Source organism: Tursiops truncatus, chromosome 8, assembly GCF_011762595.2.
Source record: "Tursiops truncatus isolate mTurTru1 chromosome 8, mTurTru1.mat.Y, whole genome shotgun sequence".
Lineage (NCBI taxonomy): Eukaryota > Metazoa > Chordata > Mammalia > Artiodactyla > Delphinidae > Tursiops > Tursiops truncatus.
The window spans coordinates 97185951-97208619 of record NC_047041.1 but is presented as its reverse complement, the minus strand read 5'-3'; the positions used below and the strand labels follow the sequence as shown (position 1 = coordinate 97208619).

The following is a 22669-nucleotide window of genomic DNA, read 5'->3' as shown; positions in this document are numbered from 1 at the left end:
CAAACTAGTGGTTACCTACCACTGGGGAAAGGAAGTGCAGAGGGGCAAAACAGGGGAAAGGAATTAAGAGGTACAAACTATTATGTATAAAATAAGCTACAAGGATATATTGTACAATGCAGGGAATATAGCCAATGTATTATAACTACTCTAAATGGCATATAACCTTTAAAAACTGTGAATCACTATGTTATACACCAGTAGCTTATATAATATTGTACATCAACTATATCTCAGTATAAAAAGAAAAAGGAAATAACTATACAAATAACTATATAATTGTAACAAGAGCATGGGAGTATACATACAGGCGGCTAGGAGAACGTACAAGTGGCTCCTAATCTCCTCCAGCAGCTGGAGATCAGCACATCCTTTCCTGGGAAAGTTATTTTAAGCTGCCACCTGCAAGAGAAGTAGGGATTGCCTTTTAATTGGAGTGTTTAATATATTTACATATATTATAAGTTAATAATTATATATTAATTTAATAATTAATATATATTTAACTTGTATATATTATATATAATCCAATAATTAGATTAATCATTAAATTAATTTAATATATTAATATTAATATATTAAATATTTTAATATTTAATATAGTTACATGTCAGCATTCAAAATAAACAGAAATCAATGAAGGTATCAAACTTGAAGTCCCAGTGAGGTAGATTATTAAAGAATGCTAGAATTCACAAATTTATAGTAGATGAGAAGGACATTCCAAGGAATGTGAAGTTTTCAGGTAAAATTATACCTGTATCTATACCCATTTATCTATTTATCTGATTTATGATTTCTTTTAGACTTGTGCCCAAGATTCCTGAGGGAGCAAGGTGGGGAGACGGGGTGAGAGTGAAAAGTAAGGGAGCTGGCAGCAGAGACTCTCATGCTGCTATTAGTTTTCAAAATATCTGATCCTCACAAAATCCATGTGAGGTAGACAGGTGAGGTGATATTGTCCATCCCTACTGTACATATGTGGAAACTGAGAATCAGGGAAGTGAGGCAGCTCCTCCAATATCACACAGCTACTGGGTGAACTAAGACTTAAAGAATTAAGACTCTAAGTCAGCCTTTGGGGATCCAAAGTTCACTGCTCTTTCAACACAGTGGCTTATCCTGAGAATCTTGCTTCTCTTTCCTTCTCCTGTAGGTTTACAATCCAACTTGGAGGAGGTTATAAAAAATGTTGCCTTCACCAAATCAGTTAAGGGCAAGCATGCAGACCATCTTATTTTTGTGAATGCTGAGCTACTGCAGGAACTGTCTTCCTCTCTGCTATATTTAAAGAATTCACCTCCCAGCACTTCCAAACCCAAGGACTCATGAGTTGCATAATGAGCATACGCGGCCATTTCTTTACAGTTTAGGTGACTGTCCAATCTGGTTAGGAAAATAGAACATTTCTGTAAAGTACCTTCTGGTTTCCTACGGATTTGTACTTTAAAAAAATGAAAAATTTCCTAGGGGACATGCAGTCCCAATATTTATTGGGTGTTATATTCCTGGAAGAGCTTTGATACGTTAAAATTTCACAGGCATTATTTTTCAGATGATGAAAGCAAAGATTCTGAAGCAGATGGTATCTAAGCTGAGAAAAGAGGGGACATTTAAGAGTTGACCAGATCAAAAGGGGATGAAGAGTATTCCAAAAGAAGGAATCATATTTTTCACTTATTCATCCATTCAAGCAGCATTTACTGAGCACTTACTATGTGCTCAGGTGCTGGGGAAACAGTACTGAACAAGACAGGCAAAGGCTGTGTCACAATAATGCAGCTGCATTACAGGGAGGAGAGCTGTATACCACTTTGGTCCCTAAGTCTAAGTGGTGTTAGGAAAGACTTGAAGGATGAGTGGAAGCAAGCCAAGCAGAGAAAGATGGGGGAGAGAATGCTCTGAGCAAAGGTAATAGCAAGCAGTGTTCTAGGCCTGAAGCAAAACAGAGCTTAACATATGCACTGAACAGCAAGTACAGGATAACCTGGAGCACAGGTAGGAAGAAGGACATGGTGAGACATGAGGCTGACTAGCTAAGGAAGGAAAAAATTATATAAAGTCTTGTAAGTCATATCAAGGATGTCAGACTATGCTAAAGCTAATGGTTAATGAGAGGCTGTGGAAAGTTACTATGGAAGGTATATTAATCAAGATAGTCTGAATTATATTGCAGTGACAACTCCAAAATCTCAGTCCCTTAAAAAGACAAAGATGAGGGACTTCCCTGATGGTCCAGTGGTTAAGACTCCACGCTCCCAATGCAGGGGCCCAGGTTCGATCCCTGGTCAGCGAACTAGATCCCACATGCATGCCGCAGCTAAGAGTTCACATGCCGCAACTAAAAAATCCTGCATCCTGCAACTAAGACCCGGCACAGCCAAATAAATATATATTTAAAAAAAAAAAAACAGACAAAGATGATTTCTCTCTTACTCTTGATCACTTTTGCAATTCAGATGGAGGCTCTATCCCACGTATCCCCATTCTGAAACCATTTCAAATGTAGCTGCCCACCATGGCAGAAGGGAAAATCAAAAGGATGGTATATTGTGCATTGATTCTTAGGGCTTTCTACCCAGAAGTGACACACATAATTTCTGCACTATTTATAACAGCCAAGACATGGAAGCAACCTAAATGTCCATGAACAGATGAACGGATAAAGAAGATGTGAGATATATATATATATATACACACACACACACACACACACACACATATACATGCCACTGTATTATACATGTATTCAATGGAATATTACTCAGCCATAAAAAAGAATGAAATAATGCCATTTGCAGCAACACGGATAGACCTAGAGATTATCATACTAAGTGAAGTATGTCAGACAAAGACAAATATTATATGATATCTCTTATATGTGAATTTATATAAGAGAATTTATATAAGAGATGTTTAAACTTTCATCCCTGGATGTTACTCGCTGCCTTGGTGAATGAATTTTGGCATTTTTGTGGGAATGAGAGGAGCCTAAGATTTATGAAGCACAGTATCCAGACCCTCCCCAACTTCTGTCTGCTGGGACCTGATGGGAATCCTGAGACCTGGACCCTGAAGGACCAAACTGAGAGCTGTGATGGAGATGCCATGCCTGAGTACCAAGAACCTTGTCCCATATCTTCTACTCTCAGATCCAGGCTCTGAATAAACTGAGTTTTCCTATGTATGCCCGTGTGGACCACGACTTCCCAGTTATACAAAAGGTCAGCCAAAGCCTGAAATGGATGGCCATGCCCTGTACATGGCACCTGTGGAAGTGTGTGCCCTTGGAAATTTCTCCAGGAAAAGAAATGATGTCAAATAAAGACGTGGGGGGAGTTCCATGGTGGTCCAGTGGTTAGGACTTGGTGCTTTCACTGCTGTGGCTTGGGTTCAGTCACTGGTCGGGGAACTAAGATCCTGCAAGCCGCACACCACAGCCAAAAATATATAAAAAAGACCTGGGGCTGTAGTTTAATGAATGGGTAAATAATGAAGACACTAAAGCTTCTTGCTTGCTTGTGTTTCTGGAGTGCCCAGTAGAGTGTTTTTCACATAGCTGTTGTTCAGTAAATGTTCTTTAATAAAAAAGGAAAAACGTATTTGATTAAAAGAAATATTTGCTTAATGTAATTTAAGAACCCTCTGAGCAGTTTGGATTCATGTAAAAGCAGTTTACGCAGAGTACACCGATTTCGTTGAACAAATAATATCTTGGGAACAAGACAGTGTGTGCACTGTACTTAAGCCAAGATGAGATTAAAACATCCCTGAAGGTGTAACCTGGACCCTGAGATTGAAATGTGAGATCATCAAGGAGACCAATTTCTACCATGCTTTCATGTACCACTCTAAATATTTTGAATGTGAATACTCTTTTCCTCCTTGAACCATTTCTTCTAAATGAATTCCCAGAATTCAGTGGAGACACTGAATCAAAGGCGGAGTATGAACAACGTCCTGGTTCTTATACGGATGGCCAGAATGCCCTCTGCGGGGATGGCCCGGTGAAATGTATCAGTTTTCCCGCTCCATCCTTCCGTGAACGCCACGTAGGTAGCACCAGGCTGTACAGTAAACACGTGTATGTGGGCGGCACAGGAAAGAATTGAAGGGAGACAGTGATGCCCCCGTTTACAAATACATGACATACCCTGACGTGTTGAATCAAGGAGAGGAGACGTGCAAAAATAGTTGCTCCGAAAAGTGGAAGGAAATTCTGACACATGTTACAGCGCGAATAAACCTTGAAGACATGAAGCTAAGTGAAATAAGCCAGTCACAAAAAGACAAACACTGTACGGTTCCACTTCTCTGAGGTACCTAGAGTAATCAAATTCATCCAGACAGAAAGTAGAAAGGTGTTGCCAGCGACTGGAGGGGAGGGGTGGGGGCGGGGGAATGGTGAGCTGTTTAATGAGTGCAGAGTTTCAGTTTTGCAAGAGGAAACATTCTGGAGATTGGTTACACAACATTGTGAATATAGTTAACACTACTGAACTATACAATTAGAAAAGGTAAGGTGGTAAATTTTATGTTACGTGTTTTTTACCGTAATTGAAGGAAAATAAAATTCATTATAGCTCATAAAAGAGCCTGCCAACTGATGTCTCTTGCTGTCTGCACTGCCCTCTGCTGGTCAACGATGCCCACGACGCAGGGAGGAACACTCCCGGCTTCCAGAATAAAATCAACTGCTCACCACTAGGGGGAGCCTTTTATTTTATTGCTACTTGGCTTTTAAAACTGGCAGAAGCATGCTCAGAGGGTAAAACCTCGATCGAAAGCCTGCACCATAAACCAAGAGGGTTGAAAGCCACCGCCATCCTTCACGTTTTTTCCCCTTACGCTTGCCCCTGTGGTTGTATGCCCACATCCTCTCAAAAGTTATTCCAGCCTCTATCAGATAAACCATAACCCGGTGACTTGAAAGATTAAAAGCTACGATTCCAGGAGAAGGGGGATGGGGAATAAATTAGGAGTTTGGGATTAAAATATACACAGTACTATATATAAAATAGATAACCAACAAGGACATACTGTATAGCACAGGGAACTATATTTAATATCTGTAATGACCTATAATGGAAAAGAATCTAAAAAAGAATATATATATAAAATGGAATCACTTTGCTGTACACCTGAAACTAACAAAAGATTGTAAACCAACTATATTTCAATGCAAAAAAAATTTTAATAATGAAAGTAATAAGATTTTAAAAAAAAAAATGTAAACGCTCTCAGGGGAATTTGCTGGTGGTCCAGTGGTTAGGGCTCCGCACCTTCACTGCAGGGGAACTAAGATCCCGCATGCCATGCGGCAGGGCAAAAAAAAAAACCCCCAAAAACAAAAACCTCTCAGGATATCAGGATGTATCAGGATAGTGATTTTATCAGCGTAACGCACATTTGATCTACTGGCTTGCAGTGCACATCACAGATTGTTCTGACCCTTGGTGGAGTTTTCCCTAAATTGCTAGTCTCACCTAAAAAGGCCCATTGGCCGCAAAACAGGTTGAATTCATGGAATACTCTTCAGGAGGAGACCAGAAAAAAATCAAAGTTTCCACTCAGGAAGCTGAATGTGTTCCTTTCGACTCCAGCAGGGAACTAGGTGATTTCTGCTTCCCACTGTGGAAATGGGAAGGCAGTTGAGTGAGACAATGCAAAAAGCCCATAAAGGAGTGGTTTTTGAGATAAGGCTTGAAAGTTCATATTTGGTTGACTACTGCTGTGTAACTAGCCACCACAAAATTTACTGGCTTCAAACAATAATTCTTTATCATTCACTCTTCTGTGCTTTGACTGGGTTCAACCGGGCACTTTTTCCTTCCATGGGAGGTTGGCTGGGAGCTCCTACATAGCCTCCATGGAGACGGCACGAAGGCTGAGCTAAACTAGGACACTGGCAGAGCAGGCCGTGCATCTCTCCAAATAGTCACATGGTCTCTCCCTCTCTGTATGGCCTCTCCAGGAGAATAGCTGGATGGTTCAGGGCTCTCAGGAGTGCAGGTTTCCGGGTCTTACATTTAGGCCCTAGTGAGGACACAGCTTACTGTCTGCCACATTGAATTAGTTAAAATGAGTCACAGGGCCAGCCCAGATTCACTGTGGGATAGGACCTCACAGGGGCATGAATCCTGGGAGGGGTGGTTAATTGGGGACCATCACTGGAGACTGGTTACAATAACGGTGAGAAAAAGATGCTGAGATATAGAAGGATGAGCAGAGAGAAGAGCCTGGATAAAAGCACAAAGTATCTAAAGACACAAAAGAATGGGCTAAAGTGTATGGTTTGTAAAAAAGAGTCAGTGGACAATTGGTTTGTAAGTGAGGCAACAGTCAGACTACTGGGGACCTTGTACGTTAGGCTTAGCAATTTGGACTTCATTTTGTCCAGTAGTTCTCAAATCCAACTGTGCCATAGAATCTCCTGGGGTCCAGGGAATGCCAGCTCCCCAAATACCATCAAAAAATAACCAGCTGATGAGACAGGGAGGACTCCATCTCAGCAGAGGTTTGGCAGTGTCTCAGAGAGGGAAAGGCAAGGCTAGAATTAGTGAGAACTGGAAGTTTGGTTTACGGCAGGTCCCTCAATGGAGAGGGAGGGTTGTCTTGACTAGGACTGGGTAGAGATCACAACACAACAGTCTAAGGCAGGCAGCAAAAGCAAGACAAGGCAAAGGAGTTGTGCTTTCCTTGAGGCGTTGATGGATATTCTGAAAAGAATAATTAGGCCACTTGTCTAGGCAAGAATCACCTGGTATAGTAAAATTATGCTAATGAACAGATTGGAATACTAGGTTAACATGAAGAGTAAGCTCTGTGGAGTACAGGTAGTTTGTGTCTCAGAACTTTGTCAAAATACAGATTCTCAGAACTCATCTTCAGAAGTTCCTGTTCAGTGGAACCCAAGAACCTTTATGTTTAACAGGCTTCATTGGGAATCAATGCTATAAGCTGACGGGTAGCAGGGCGGACTGTCCCCAAATATGCTGCTTTGGTATATTGCTTATTTCAAGCTAAAGGCATTTGGAAAACAGCAAATGCAGGAAGAGGCTTTCTCTGAACTTTCCTTATCTGTCTAAAGAGAAATCTTCCAAAAGGAACTCAATTGTCATAAACCCCCCTCCCCAGGAGCTCAGCATCCAGGAAAGATGTACTACTCAACACAGGAGAGGAGACTACAGGTCAACACCAGAACCAGATGAACTTTATCACAATCACACCTCCCATCTGTCTTCTAAGGACCCATTCATCTTTCCTAAAAATCACTTGTTCTCCCTCAAGAGGCCTTTGTGGCCACCTCTTCTTTTCCTATTAAAAGGATATTTAAGCCTAAATTCTAAAGCCAACCTCTCTGAGCTATTCATTTCCCCCTGGGTATCTCCCATGTATCCATGAGGTAGACATATTATAAACCTGGTTTTCTCTGGTTAATCTGTCTTTTATTACAGGGGGTCTCAGTCAAGAACTCAGAGAGGTGGAGGGACATTATTTTTCCTGCTCTACAAAGCCACGAAGCACTGTAGGTTAAGATACAACGACGGTATAAACAGGTTAATTCAGTGACGCTGGTCAGGGTTTTTCTAGAGTCTGTACCCACTGCCAGCTTTCCTCATCGCTTTGATGATTCTGGATCTTCTCCAAGCTAAGTTGCAGAGAATACGTGTATCCATCGCCAGGTGAGGCAGACCCGGGAAAAATCCACGAGGAAAAGTATCACAGGAAAGGCAGGGGTTGTGCAGGAAGCAAGGATTCCCAGGTGTCTTTGGAAGGAGGGGAGGAGTGGGGACTGGAAGTTTCTTTATCCTACAAGTCCCTTGGTCAGATGACTCTTGGGCGTCGATGGCAGAGTGAGGGTGGGTTTCCACACAGAGGCAAGAGGAGTCACTTAGAAGTTTAACCCAGAATCCCCATCAGCTTGAATTCAGGATGATTGAGTCCATAAGACTGGAATTTAGGCCCCTGGGCTGCCCCTGACATTGAACACACCAGACTAAAAGTCCCCCAGACTTTTCAGCCTATCTCGCCCTTAATCGGCATAATATTGGTTAAGTCACCGTGTTCCTCTCCTCCCCCTCACATTCACAGATGTTTACAGAAAAGAAGTTCAAGGAGATTAAGTCACTCATCGGAGATCCCAGAGCCACTAAGTGCCACGCTCTATCCCAAATCAGTTCTGCCAATCTCCAGCTAACTTCCCCCTCTACTTCTTTATCATTATTGCCTCTTTCCCTTTGACAAGCAGCATGATTTTTTTTCAAGCAGCATGATTACTTGGTCCTTGTCCTTATTTGAAAAATATATACGCAGATAATGCTGCAGTTAATAATGTTGTGATTCTGTTGAAAGGAGTTTCTTCCTCTGTGTTGTTATTTAGGACCACTTTGCATCCTCCTTCATCCATTCATTCATTCATGTATTCCCTTCTCAAATAAGCGTCTAGAAACAAGTAGGGTGTGGAATGAGACTGAAATCAAACAGGACTCTGGAGCTCTCCTGGGTACAAAAGCCCCTCAATGTCTCCTGTTTCTTGTTTGTAGGAAAAAAAATAAAAACAAGTTTTGAGTCTGCTAGGCCTTCCCCAAGTTCCAAAGAGCAGGCTCAGCAGTTAATAGGCTAATATAGTCACAAGACTCCTAGTTCCTCCTGAAAGGCTATAGATAACAATCCGATACACACCTCTCAGTTCTTCTACAGAAACTAAGATTCACCCACCCAGGTGGATGATAGTGACCACCTGCTGACCACAAGCATGTAGACCCCAGACTAGCTGGAACCAGAAGGTTGAGACTCCGGAGACATCACCCTGTTACTTCACCACCAACCAATCAGAAGAAAGTCACACAACCTGAAGCCCTCATTCCAAATTCTGCCTTTAATTCTTCCCCCAAGACTATTGGGGAGTTCAGGTCTTTTGAGCAGCTCGCTGCCCATTCTCCTTGTTTGGCGTCCTGCAATAAACCTTCCTGCACTCCAAATTCCTCACTGGTGTCGGGCACACAAACTTGGTTTCGACCGTAAGACCCCTACATGCAGGGGCCAATATTTAGCCAGTAACCCCAGGAAGGCCACTTGCAGCTAGTGTCCGTTCTGACTGGCTTCACCGGCAACTTGCAGGGTGTTAAATATTTGGACTGTTTTCTCTGCCTATCTGCCAGGGTAATTGCATGTGTGTCCCCTAGGACTCTCAACTGGAATTGGCACTGCCTCGGGCTGTGAAGCAGGGTGGGGCCTGGACCGAGCCTGGTTGTCAGGACACAGGGACTCAGATCTGGCCCTGCTACAGTCCTGGCGCACCACACGTTCCCTGGGAATCCATTTCTCCACAGTAAAATCAACATACGGCCTGGTACCACTTTCGCAGAAGAAAACAGTATGTGTCCATGAGCCTGGGTTCACACAAGGAGACATGTCTGGAAGGATATATGCCCACCTGATCACAGTGGTTATTTGTGGGGAATAGAACTGGGTGAAGGAGGACCTTTTCACTTTATCTAATCTCTTGACTCTTCATTTTCCATAACAATCATTTGTTGTGATTTTTAAAAGTGAATAGCTAGAAAAGTCCTAGTTGTTCCTGTTTTGCAGGAAGTCACACTTTTTATCCCTGGTCCCACGGGGGCCTTGACGTCTGACTCAAGGCTGTCCTGCCTGTGTGTTCCTTACGCTGCCTCTGAACAACCGGGGGATGTGAGGGCTGAGCACCGTTTGACCCTCTTAGTCCCCGTGTCTCGGCCAAGGCTGCCCAGGGCTGGTAACAAAACATCGTCACGATTTTCCTCGCCCTCCTCTTGCTGGCATCTGATCCACGTCAGCAAAGGCTTAGCCACCATTCAACCAAAGCATGCTTATCTTCTCTTGTATCCACTGCCATAAAACACCCACAAACCTGCCCAAGGTCCTGGGAAAGAGCTATCACCCAACGTGATACATTTCCAGTTGCTTTGAATTTATGACTTGAGGTGTTTGTTCCTAAGTCACAAGCGCGGAATGTGGGAAAGCAGTGTGATTACTTGTCCCTGTCATAGGAAGATACACTGGGGGAGGGGGGGTAAGCTTTACTGCTTTCCCAGAGAACGGGAATTTGCTTCTCTAGCAAATTCTCCATCCTAAACTACCTTAGGATAAATAAATGACACTTTTTGATCAAAGAATTGCAAACATAGAGATCAGAGGGAACCACACGGTGGTAGAAAGAGCACTAGACTTTGGATTCAGACCAACTTGGGTGCGAATTCAGACCTTAAACAAGTCACTTAACCCATTTCACTGAATGAACACCCTATTTTGTGCCAGGCAACTTGCTGGGCATCTTACATCCAATAGCTCAAGCCTGAAGAGCTTTGTATTGCTTTCATCATGTAACAGAGGAGGGAAGTGGGACTCAGAGAAGAAAGCCACGCTAGTGGGAGGGCTCAGCTGCTGCGATGACGGAGTCCAGACTCCAGTTCAGATCTTGAGATGTCAAGGCCAGTACCTATTCTTCCAGAAATTACTGTCTCTCCCATACACGATGGGGAGAAAAGACCTCTGCCCCAACCACACCACTGCAAACAGGTGTAACCAGGAGTGATACCACAGGGTTCAGTGATCCCACATGCCCTTTCCAGGAGCCTTCTTTTTTTTTTTTTTTTTTTTTTTTTTTTTGCGGTAAGCGGTCCTCTCACTGTTGTGGCCTCTCCCGTTGCGGAGCACAGGCTCCGGACGCGCAGGCTCAGCGGCCATGGCTCACGGGCCCAGCCACTTCGCAGCATGTGGGATCTTCCCGGACCGGGGCACGAACCCGTGTCCCCTGCAACGGCAGGCAGGCTCTCAACCAGTGCGCCACCAGGGAAACCCCCAGGAGCCTTCTTGAACCCCAAAAGCCCTAGGAGAGACAAAAATCAAGAAGACCCTGACACTGAATAGGAAGAAGAAGCCCTGAGCCCAGATCAGTGGATGGAAACTGTGCTTTGGCATCAGATGAACCTGGATTCGAATGCTGCCTCCCCTGGGTACCTAACTGTGACACTGGGTACTTTCCCTGACTTCTCTGGGCCTGTTTCCTAATGTGTAAAAAGAGACTGGTGAGATCTTAGAATGGGATTATAAAGCACCAGCTCAGGGTGTCATTTAGAGCAGCTGCTGATCGCGGGGGGACAGGGGCCCTAGAGAGCTCCAAGCAGATGGAAGAGGAGGAAAATTCTTGGGCCCTGGACTGTTTGTGAAGTGTGCTAAGCCCCCTTGAGAAGCTCTGTCCTACGCATATGTCAGGGCTGTGGAACACTGGCACAGCCATACTTGATTTTTTTTTTTTTTAGAGCTGCCCTGAACCTGCTCTAGTCCAGAAAGGGGCTCTTTTCTGTAATATCTGCTGAAGGCCCACAAAGAAATCAGCCTGGAGTGAATGTGACCTCCTAGACACAGTGCCCACAGGTCAACTGGGGAAAGGCCCCGTTTTCCTGGGCTACTTCCTCACCGAGGCTGAACTTGACACTTGGAATAATAGGACCCTAACTGCGTCCAGTGGCCAAGAGAGAGGTGGAGACTGAAATACCAGGTATTCAACAGATGAGGTTGGATTTCCTTCGCAGAGATGAATTCAAGAGGGCCTTCGGGCAATTCGCCACTCTAATTTACTCTTCCCGGACCCAAAGCCTGGAATTAGCTTCACTCCCCTTGGTGCTTCTGATAGGAGACCTGCCTGCCATTCTTTCCTCTGAAGACTTCAGGAGAGGAACCTGGGAGGGGCTTGAGGTGGGCTGAGTCACTGCCTTGAGGCTTAATTAGCATCAGCTCCCAGGCTGAGAATTCCCCCTCTGCGACCCCAACCCTGGAGGAGCTAAGGCGCAGCAGGCTGCCCAGGCGAAGCTCTCCTCCAGCCATGGCCCTGTGCCTTACCTTGCGCCCTTGCTGGTCCTCCTCTTGGCCAGGTGCGGTGTGATGGGGGAACAGAGGGCGCCGGGCTTCCAAGGCTGCAGGCAGACCCTGAATGTGTCCGTGCTGGGGGCGCTGCCAGGAGGTGGCTGGGACAACCTGCGCAACGTCGAGCTGGGGCAGGTGCTCAGGAGAGACTATTTGCAGTGCCTCACCACCGAGGACGGCGAGTACCTCATCCCAGACCGCGTGCAGGTGGTCCCGCGGCGGGAGAGTATCGTGGAGACCCGCACGGAGCTCATCGACCACCGGGTCAACTACACTGACACCTGGGCCGCCTCCATCAACGCTGAGCTCTCCTTCCTCCCCGACCTCAATGGTAAGCTCTCCGTGGACTGCCGGAACGTCGGGAAGTACAGCCTGGAGTACCAGACGGTCACGACCAGGGTGCAGATCCGCCATGTTATCTACTCTGTGAAGGCCCCGGAGAACCCCGACTTCCAGCCCGACTTTCTGCGACATCTGCTGACCCTCAGCGACCACCTGGAGAACAACCAGACCCGGGAGGCCAAATACCTGGCGGAGATGCTTGTGCTTAGGTACGGCACGCACGTTCTCACCGACGTGGAGGCCGGGGCTGCCTTGGTGCAGGAATACCAGGTGAGGCGGGAGCTGGTGGACAGCGAAGCCCGAGACAAGATCAACATCACGTTCGCCGCCTCGGCCTTGTTCTTCCACGCGGTCAACGCTGGGGATGGGGTTTCCTGCAGGTGCAGAGCCGGCTTCTCCAGAACCTCGGGCGGAACCCGGTGGCCTCCAAGATGCACAGCCACGGTGGCGTGCCCTTCTACCCGGGCATCACCCTACCGAAATGGCAGGAGGGCATCGGCAACCGGCTGGCGGCCATCGGTAGGTCGGGCCCGCCCCTGCCGGTGCTGCTCCAGCTGGAGACGCTGCCCGAGCTCCCAGAGGCCCGGGTGGCGGCCGCGCGTGCGCTGGGGGGCGGCCGCGCGTGCGCTGGGCCATCCACCGCTACTACGCGGTCAACACGCGTCCCGGATGCTTGAAGCTTGGGGCTCCCGTCTTCGACCCCCAGGCCAATGTGGACGATGGTTCTCGCGGAGGCCGCTGCCGCGCCAACTTCAGCTTCGGCGGTGTCTTCCAGGAATGCGAGGCCGTGTCCGGGCGGCGTGCCGATCACCTCTGCCGGGCCTATCACATCCCGAACCCGCTCACCGGCAAAGCCTCTTGCCCGGCCAACTACACGGCCTGCGCCCGGAGCGGCGGGCTGAAGACGTGGAGCGAGGCCGGTCCTGAGTGCCGGCAGCACTGCCGAAGGTGCCGGCTCTTCTTCCGATGCTGCTCGACGGTGTGCGCTATCCATGAGCATCGGAATGCCGTGCGCCTGGCTGCCTCCTGGTGCGCGCCCTCGGGGGCCTCCCTGCCCACCACTGCGGGCCTCCTCTTTGGAGGCCTGTATAGCCCAGGCAACCCAAACCCGCTCACTGGGTCCCAGGCTTGCCCCTCCCACTTCTACCCACTGACACTCTTTGGCGACCACAAGGTCTGTGTCAGTAGCGACTCAGAGCTGGGTACAGCCCAGGCAGTCCCCTTTGGGGGTTTCTTCAGCTGCCAGGCGGGCAACCCCTTGGCTGGCCTTGTGAAGGGCCAGAGCCCTGGGCTCATGAAGGAGGTGTTCTACCAGGACAGCCCCACGGATTTCCCCATGAAATGCCCAGCAGGGTACAGCCAACACCAGGCTTACCTCAGCCATGGCTGCCAAATCCTCTGCTGCCTCAGGGCTGGGGTCCTCTTGGACCAGCAGCAGGCAGCTGTTCGGATGCCCCCATTTATTCCCCGTCCCCCGTTGCTCGACAGAAGCAGCACCCCCAGGCTGTCTGTCCTGGTTGACTCCAGTGGTCAGCAGGGCTGGGCGAGGCTGCAAGGCTCTGACCGCTGGCAGCGGCCAATATTAATGACCCATGCCTGTCTGCCAAGCTCTTGAGCCAGGCTGGCTGGGGACCCAGCGTGGGGGCCATTGTTGGCTTCTGGGTGGGTGCCACGGTGGCCTTGGTGGCTCTTGCTCTGGGGGTAAGCTGTGGCTTCGGGTTCTATAAGAAAGGGGCTTACAGGAGACTGCAGGAAGCCATCCTGACAGAGGAACAGAGGGCCTATGGGGCCACAGAAACCACTGAGAGCCCAGCTCAGTCTGAATGCGTACAGAACGACAAGAATTCTGTCTCGACTTTAACAAAACAGGACTGCTGCATCATTGCTAGTCAGAGCTCTAGCCCCTTCTGTTTCTTCTACTGCCTAGGTAAAAAGATGTAAGATACCTAATCATAGAACTGGCCCCACTTCCTGAAGTTACCAGGACTAAACTGTACTTCCTCAAGCCTGCCTCCAAATCACCTAGCCCAAGCTCAAGTCCTGTAGCAACCTCTCCCTAACGCCCTCTTGCTGAGAGGCGCCCCATTCTCCTTGGTGTGCTCCCATGTTGGGCGCCTCCCTTGTTGCAAGGAGCCAATAAACCCAACTTTGTTCAAATACAGCTCTATTCCTGGTGTTCTCTGCTGGAGGGGTGGGCGAACAGGGGAGACAGTATCAGCATTGACCCCAGGACATATTATGTAGCTTTGAAGTTAGAATTTTTTTTTTTTGTAACTGTTATAAAATTCATTCTGTCCATTTGTTTTCCCAGAATCATTGCCTTGAACCCAAAAAGTTTCCTCTTGGGCTTGGTTTAACTCAGAGGGTCTTTTTGTTTTTTGTTTTCCAAATAGGACCTGACCTACTTGTGGATGATGAAATGAATTAAGTTGTAATCAGCAAAATTTTTTTAATGACAGCAAAAAGTACATTGCATGAAACAGCTATAATAATTATTTTGTGAAATAGGTTAATCACATAAAATTGCCCATATCCAATTTTTTTTTTTTTTTTTGGCCACGCCACGCAGCTTGCGGGATCTTAGTTCCCCAACCAGGGATTGAACCCTCAGCAGTGAAAGCGCGGAGTTGTAACCACTAACCACTGGACTGCCAGGGAATTCCCTCCAATCATTTTTGATTCACCAAAAAATGTCAGTTTTGTATGGTTTATATGGGATCACAATGTAAGATGTGATACAAACTATCAAGATATGATCACAGTCAAAACACTGGAAAGTCAAGGGAAAACTCTTCCACTCTTCCATTTCATTCTATGTTCCATGAAACTTAGCTTTGGAAAACTAGAGTCGTCACCCCCAATGGAAGAGTCTTCCCTTTGGAGATCCTGTTTCTCTCAAGTACACCAGAGTACATTTTCATTCTTTAACCCAAGACTGCAGTCTCTTGGGACCAGTGTTCAGTTTTGCAACGTTCCTAGAACACAAGCCTCATCGCAATTTAAGCCCAGAGTGTGGGTCAGTAGTTGTCACAAGGACAAACAGGGTGTCACATTAAACCCTAACCTTGGAACCACAGGGCATGCAGGACCTAACCCAAATGGGCCCCTCATGTGTGAATTTTAGAGCCAATTCCAAAGGTACCTGGAGAGACCCTAGGGAGCCGGCAAGTGTGGCCTCACGGGGTTGACAAGACCCCATTTCCATGACCTGAGTGACCTAAGTGAGTCATTTTTCTTCTTGGTGTTTCATCTACTCTGGCTACAAATTGGAATATATTACGATCTTGATGAGATAGTGCAAACTCTGAGTCCTGAGAGGAAGAGGCAGTTGAAATCCAAATAACTCTAGATGTTTGAGATCATTTCTCCTACTGGTCTGATACGGGCACATTGGAGCCGACTGTGAGCTAAGAACTGACCGACTAGTGGCTCTCCTGAGCCTTCTCCGGACTCGTGGTCACTACCATTTGTAGAGACTTTTTCTGTTTTCCACAGAACTTAAGGTAGGTAAGTAGTTCTTATGCTATGGATGAGGAAACTGAGGCTCACAGAGGTTGACTTGCCCACAGTCATGTGACAAATAATAAGAATAATAATGGCTAGTGCCTACTACAGACTTAGAATTCATTCTGTGCAAAGATTACTTCATTTATTTCTTTGCTGAGCACAGTAGTAAAGCTATGGGCTTGGTCTGGGTCAAATATGGGCCTCTGGAAATCCCTTGTGCCTCAGTTTGGTCCTCTATAAAATGGGGTTAGCATGTTAAATTCCTAGGTCACTTGAGAAGATTAAATGAGCTAATGGATGCAAAGCACCTTGGAACAGCCTGGCCTTTCTAAATTTGAAATTGGTGACACTAACCCTTTGGGATCTTATTTGCCACTGCTTTAAGAGTGGGATACCAGAATCAAATCTGACAAACTGGGCTCAACTCCCAGCACAGCTGCTAACTAGCTCTGTGATTACGAGAAAATTGTCTCACCCCTCTGAGAACCAATCTCATCTATAAAGTGGGGATAATCATAAGACTGATGTCATACATTGTTGCAAGGATTAAATGAGACAATGCAAAGAAATACCTTGGTACAGTGCCTCACAGCTGGCATGTCACAATGTGCGGGACTGGGTACACAAAGTTGTATGATAGGGGCTCACAGTTGAGTGGGTAAGACACCCACAAAACATAAATTACCCATTGTAAAAATGTCATAGAGCTTCAAAGAAAGCATTATGGGAAAATGCATGAGGGTCGCAAATTCTAACTGGGAGGGCGCTGATAATGTTTCTAGCATGGGACGGGTCTCTTGTCTCAGCCAGGCCCCTTTTCAGATTTGCTCAGTTCTGCTGGCCCAGGAGAATCCTTTCAACAGAAACCGAATGCCCATTTCTGATGGTCTCAGTTCATTTCCTGGAATAGCCCTCCAGGCTCTAAAAACTGAGCTCTCCGACTGATACGAGCAAGATGGGGATTAGGGCATAATAAAAGATTTTGATGTGGAATAAAGAAGAAAAGGGGCAAAATGAACCATCCTGTAAGTAGGGTGGCTATGCAAGTGCTCATCGAAATCTGGACCCTGTTGAGACAAAAAGGAGGCACTATAAATAATTATATAGGACATGTCAATCAAAAGATACGTCGCTCCACTTTTATACGTGACTGTTTGCCATTGGGCCCAGGTCCACTTTATCACCCTGATCTCCAGCTAGTCTCTCCCCATGATACACATTCCCTGTGCTGATTCCCACATCATGTCAATTCCTGGCTGATGAAATATATATATATATATATATATATATATATATATATAATTTTTTTTTTTTGCGGTACGCGGGCCTCTCACTGTTGTGGCCTCTCCCGTTGCGTAGCACAGGCTCCGGACGCGCAGGCCCAGTGGCCATGGCTCACGGGCCCAGCCGCTCCGTGGCATATGGGATCCTCCCGGAACGGGGCACGAACCCGTGTCCCCTGCATCGGCAGGCGGACTCTCAACCACTGCGCCACCAGGGAAGCCCCTGGCTGATGAAATCTTGCTCATCAATCAAGACTGGGTTCAAAGGTCACCTCCCTGAGAATACACAAGAATACATTTCTGTTCGCCCCCTCTCCCCCTACCCTCACATACTCCTTCAATTTCCCAGGAAGAATTTGTCTCTTACTCCTCCTAACCTCTTTAGCAGCATGTAACTACGAGCCTGTCACTTTGCACGAGTTCTCCTTCCAACCCGCTCATGAGCTCTTTGAGTGGGAGAAAAGGAAGGTGTTGTGTTCATTGCAGTTATTTCCAGAGCTCAGCATCAGGCAGAACACCTGGTAGCTGCTCTACAAGTTTGCTGAATGAAAGAAAACCAGAAGAGATCTTGGGAGGCCCCAAGTGATTAGACCCAGCTATCAAATCCTTTTAGTTTATCTGCCCTTCTGGGATTCTTAACTGTATTATTTCATGATTGAACAAGTTTTTTTTGTTGTTTTTCGTCTTGAGTTTCTTTGGGTTTTGGTTTTTTTGGTTGCACCGCACAGCTTATGGGATTTTAGTTGCCCTGGGATCGAACCCGAGCCCTCGGCAATGAGATCACAGAGTTCTAACCACTGGACCGCCAGGGAATTCTCATGAATGAACCAGTTTTAAGCCTCATTTTGCCCAGTCTAAGTGCTTGAATAAATACAAAGATAAATAAAACTCAGTTTTCACTGTCTCAAAATATTCTAGGCAAGTAGACAAAAAGTAAAAATAAAAAGGATGGGAGAGGGAGAGGTGGTGGCATGGGGTAACCACCACATCTCCAAGTTCCTTTTAGAGCTCTGAGTAACAGGGTGGACAGCCTGCTGAAATTCCATCCCAGCTGACGATAAAATGGGGGCTGATGGACAACTTGCTGTCACGGAGCTGCTCCTTGGATATCACACAATGTCCCCTCCTGGAACAGGCTTCTCTTGAGCAACTGGGTTGTTGCGATCTTACAGACACTGTAAGTCATGTAAAACAAAGAGACCTTTCTCCTTATTTTGACTTCCAGAGAGCCTAGAGCCAAATTTTGGCCCCTTCTTCAACATTCTTGTTGCTAAACTCAACCTTAGTCCCAATTTTTCTGTACTTATATTCCCTCTTGATTAACTCATTTTTCAAAATTTTGTAAGATAGGCATTTACATAAAACACCGTGTATTATTTTTAAAAACTAAAGAAATGGATAACAGAACTGAGCAGTTGTGGAGGAAGATTCACGAGGGTGAACCTGGGAAACCTCTGAGCCCCAGCTTCCAAGCCCTCTCCTTATCCCAGTCGCAGTTTCACTACCTATAGCTTTAGCCTTGGTCCAAATCATCCTGTGGTGTTTGTTCTCTGTACTTCATAGAGAGGGACTGTTGTAAAGCAGATAGTCTCTGGTTATCTCAAGGAGTTCCTGAAAATTTGACAATGAAAGCGAATTTTAAATTTAATTTTAAAACTATGGTGTTGTTTTTAAAACAGGTTGGAAGGGGACTTCCTAGGGGTCCAGTGGTTAAGACTCTGTGCTTCCACTGCAGGGGTCACGGGTTTGATCCCTGGTCAGGGAACTAAGATCCTGCATGCCATGAGGCAGCCAATAAATAAATAAATAAATAAATAAAATAAAACAGGTTGGAGGTGCAAATAAAAGTGGCTGTGTGTTTGTTGTAAAAAGAATGTTGCAGCATTGAAAGGCTGGGAATCACTAAGTTATAGGCAAAAAAATCAGCAAGGTTGGGGGCTCAAAAATCAGACTGGGGTTCAAGGAACCTCTGCTGAGCTTCATGGTTTGGAGAGTCCAGGATGGGGAGAGCTCAGGAGGTAAGGAAGAAAGAAGGGTTTTCTGTTCTTTCATTTAAATCATTCATTTATTCATTCTTAAGGGGCTCCTAAGAAGGATGACCCTTTACTAAGTGGGGAAGATAAAAAACACTGGAGGAAAAAATATAGGGGAAAAATCTCTGTGACTTGAGTTAGGCAAAGATTTTTAGATATGATACCAAAAGCACCATTCATAAAAGAACAAATTAATAAATTGGACTTTGAAGGAAACCAGAAAGTCATCCCAAAATATGCTCTTTGACATAAAAATGATTTTGAACTAAAGGCAATTAAGAAGCAGCAAATGCAGAAAAATCTCCCCCTTTTCTGCCTAAAAGCGGAATATAAATTCTATTTTTACTAAGACAGACTCTTATCAGCCCAGAGAAGGCACCAGGGGAACCTGCAAACAAACTTTACTCCATTAATTTTCCTCCCATATATTTATCTTCCCATAGTTCCCCCCCGCCCCCAGAAGCCTAAGCTTTCCTGTGTCGCGTCATTTCTCTACAAATTTATTATTCTTGTTGACGATGCTACATAAATTGGAATTCTAAGCCGCCATTTTGAGTTACTTCTGGTTCAGTTTTCTCCTGAGTGATGTACACTGTATGCTTTTTTAAAAAAAAAATTTATTTATTTAATTTATTTGGTTGTGCTGGGTCTTAGTTGCAGCAGGCGGGCTCCTTAGTTGTGGCATGCAAACTCTTAGTGGTGGCATGCGAAATCTTAGTTGCAGCATGCATGTGGGATCTAGTTCCCTGGTCGAACCCAGGCCTCCTGCACTGGGAGCGGGGAGTCTTAACCACTGTGCCAGCAGGGAAGTCCCCACTGCATACTTTAATAAACTGTTGTTTTTCCCTTTTTGTGAAGGGTCTCAGCTGAAAATCTAAGGTGGGTAGCGGTAAAGTTTTGCCTCCCTTGCAACTTCCTCAAAGTTAAAAACTGGGCTGAGAGGAGAAGGACCCAAAGCTCTGAAGCATAAAATTCATACAGATCTGGCGTCAGCAAACATGGCCAAAGCCTGGGACCTGTTTTTGTAAATAAAGTTTTATTGGAACACAGCCACACTCATTTGTTTACGTGTTTTCTATAACTGTTTCCATGCTGCAGTGGCAGAGTTGAATAGTTGCAACAGAGACCTCATAACACAAAAGTATAAAATACTTACTATCTGGTCCTTAAGAAATAGTTTGTTAACCCTTCATATAAAGCACAGACTGTCCAATGGATGCCAAGATGTACTGATCCCTTCAACACTACAGTAACTAATTGGGGACTGAGGTTGCCAGATTTACAGTCCTTATCATGGTCCACTTTCCTCCATCCTAGAGCACCCTTCTCCTAGAACCCAGATCCTCTCCAAGTTAGCAACATTATCATTTCTGTCAAAAAGGTTGGGAAACATCAATATAAACAGTGATCATTCTACTACACACCACCTTCCATTCCCTTCATCACTATATCTACCTGCCTCCCTCCTCTCATTCAGGTAACCTTTGATGAGCATTTACATGATGCCAGGGAAAACACAGCCCCTGGCTTCAAGGAGCCCACACTCCAGCAGAAGAGAGACATAGACATAAATAACCAATATGCAGGGTACTAAGTCGTATAATAGCTATGTAAAGAAAAAATGTATATTTTTTGTATATTCAAATACCTCAATTTGAATCCCAGCTCTGCCAATTCCCAGCTCTGCAACTTTGGGTGAGTCACTTAACCTTTCTGAACTTGAGTTCTCTTATCTGTAAAGTAGAAATGATTATAACCTTGAGTGTGATGGGCTGTTGTGAGGATTAAGTGAGCTGCTTTGTGCAGAGCACCTAGTTCAGTGTCAGAGCTCCATATTATTATTAGCAGCAGCAGTGGTCGTCATAGTAATCAGTAGTAGAAGCAACGGTGATAGTAGATGGCGTACCAGGTGCAAGTCGCAGCAAAGACGAGAGGGCAGTGATACAGGTGTATAGATCAGGGATGTTTTCACAAAGCAAGTGATATGTGATCTGGATCCTGAAGCAAGAACAGGAGTTAGTCATGTGGAAAGGGAGGTAGGGGCACAGATAGAATAAAATGAAACACTTTAGAGATGAAAATTTTCCCAAGACAGGAGATGTAGAATGGGGTGATTTCCTGATGTGCCTTAAGTCTAGTAAAGCTGTAGTGACCATCAGAATCAGATCTGCACTTGGATTTGGACAAGAGAACACTTTCAGTTCCCATTATGACTAAGGCAGAAGAACTGACCTGACCTTTGGTGATTTTTATTTTTCCTTTCCTTCCTTCTTGTCAAGGTTTCTTTTATGCTGACTTTAAGAGGGTCATTGATCTAAAACCTTGAATGGTTCCTCACTGCCTATAGAATGAATCAAGATTCTTTAGCATGGGGTTCAAGACCGTTATTGTTGAGTCCCAACATTCCCAACCAGCTTCAATCTCAGTCACTCACCTCCCAACCCCTTCCTCCATGCTACCTGTGCTCCACATTCAACTCAACATATGTGAAAACCAGGCTTGCAACCTCCTGTTACCCCCAGTATCTGTTCCGCCTTCTGTGTGTCCTGCCTAATTTTTCACTCTCCTCCTAGTTGGGAGGGGGTGTTTTTGGGTTCCTCCCTCTTTCTAGGACTCACTATCCTTCTCCCCATCTTCCCATTCCAAACCTCTGTCATGATCTTCAGAGATTTTCTCTTTCGTCCACTCCCACTGTCAGTTTTAATTCAGGTTTTCCATCATCTAGATAATATTTTGCTTCTAGTCTCGCCCCCATAAACCTATCTGTGCATAGTGGCTTGAGCGCTCATTTTAAAGATGTCAACCCTAACATGTCACTTTACAGCTTAAAAATTGTCAATGGTTTCCCTTTGCAGTGTTGATCCCTTTAGCCAAAGACCTCCAGGACAATACCTATAGTCAAACAAAGTTGAGTTTATTGGCTGGTTGCAATGGGCACCTCAAAGAAGAAGGGCTAGGAGGGATTTGAAGCTATAAGCTTTGGAGTTGGGTTAGTTAGTTTTGGGAAGGATTCAATGAGGCATAGTTTTGTTCTGGAGTTGGGTGCTGTCAGAAAGCAGGGCCGGTTCTATGACTGGTGTCTTGGTCATTTTTATCTAGGAGGAGCTGTTCTTTGTTATCTACGTGAAAATACTCTTCACACATTGACTTCTGTCAGAGTTGGCTGTAAACCTGTTGCCTGTGTTCAGCAGTTAGAAGAAAATCCATTTCCCTTTCCTCACAGAATCTTATTAGTAGTGAGGGAGAAAAAAGGTAGCCTCTGATGTCCAGAATTGAAATATCGATCACAGCTGGTCTGCCATAGTGTTAGAAGTCAGCCTGGGGCTCACAGCCAGTGATCCTAAACACGTTAAACAACCCCATAGAATAGCGACCTCACACAGCTCCCTGAGACCATGATAAATGCAGCAAAACAAGGTCACTTTATAGTTTTATCTAATCACACACAAAAGCAAGGTCACTGGGCCACCGACAAAATACCCAGTCATGGACTAGAGCAAATTCCTTAGGCCCTCCCCCAAATCACCAGCCAAAGACTAAATCCTATATAAGTTCTTTCTAGAACTCTCTTGCTGAGAGAGAGTCTCCCACAGT

The 22669-nt window shown here is 45.6% G+C and overlaps 1 protein-coding gene across 1 annotated transcript; it reads left to right on the top strand.

Annotated features, from left to right (window-relative positions):
• The first annotated feature begins 11928 nt into the window (after positions 1-11928).
• Positions 11929-13867, top strand: LOC117313338 (macrophage-expressed gene 1 protein-like). The gene is made up of 2 exons (XM_073809441.1): positions 11929-12771; positions 12932-13867. Exons 1-2 carry the CDS (start codon positions 11929-11931, stop codon positions 13865-13867), a joined length of 1779 nt encoding a protein of 592 aa, XP_073665542.1.
• Positions 13868-22669: the final 8802 nt, after the last annotated feature.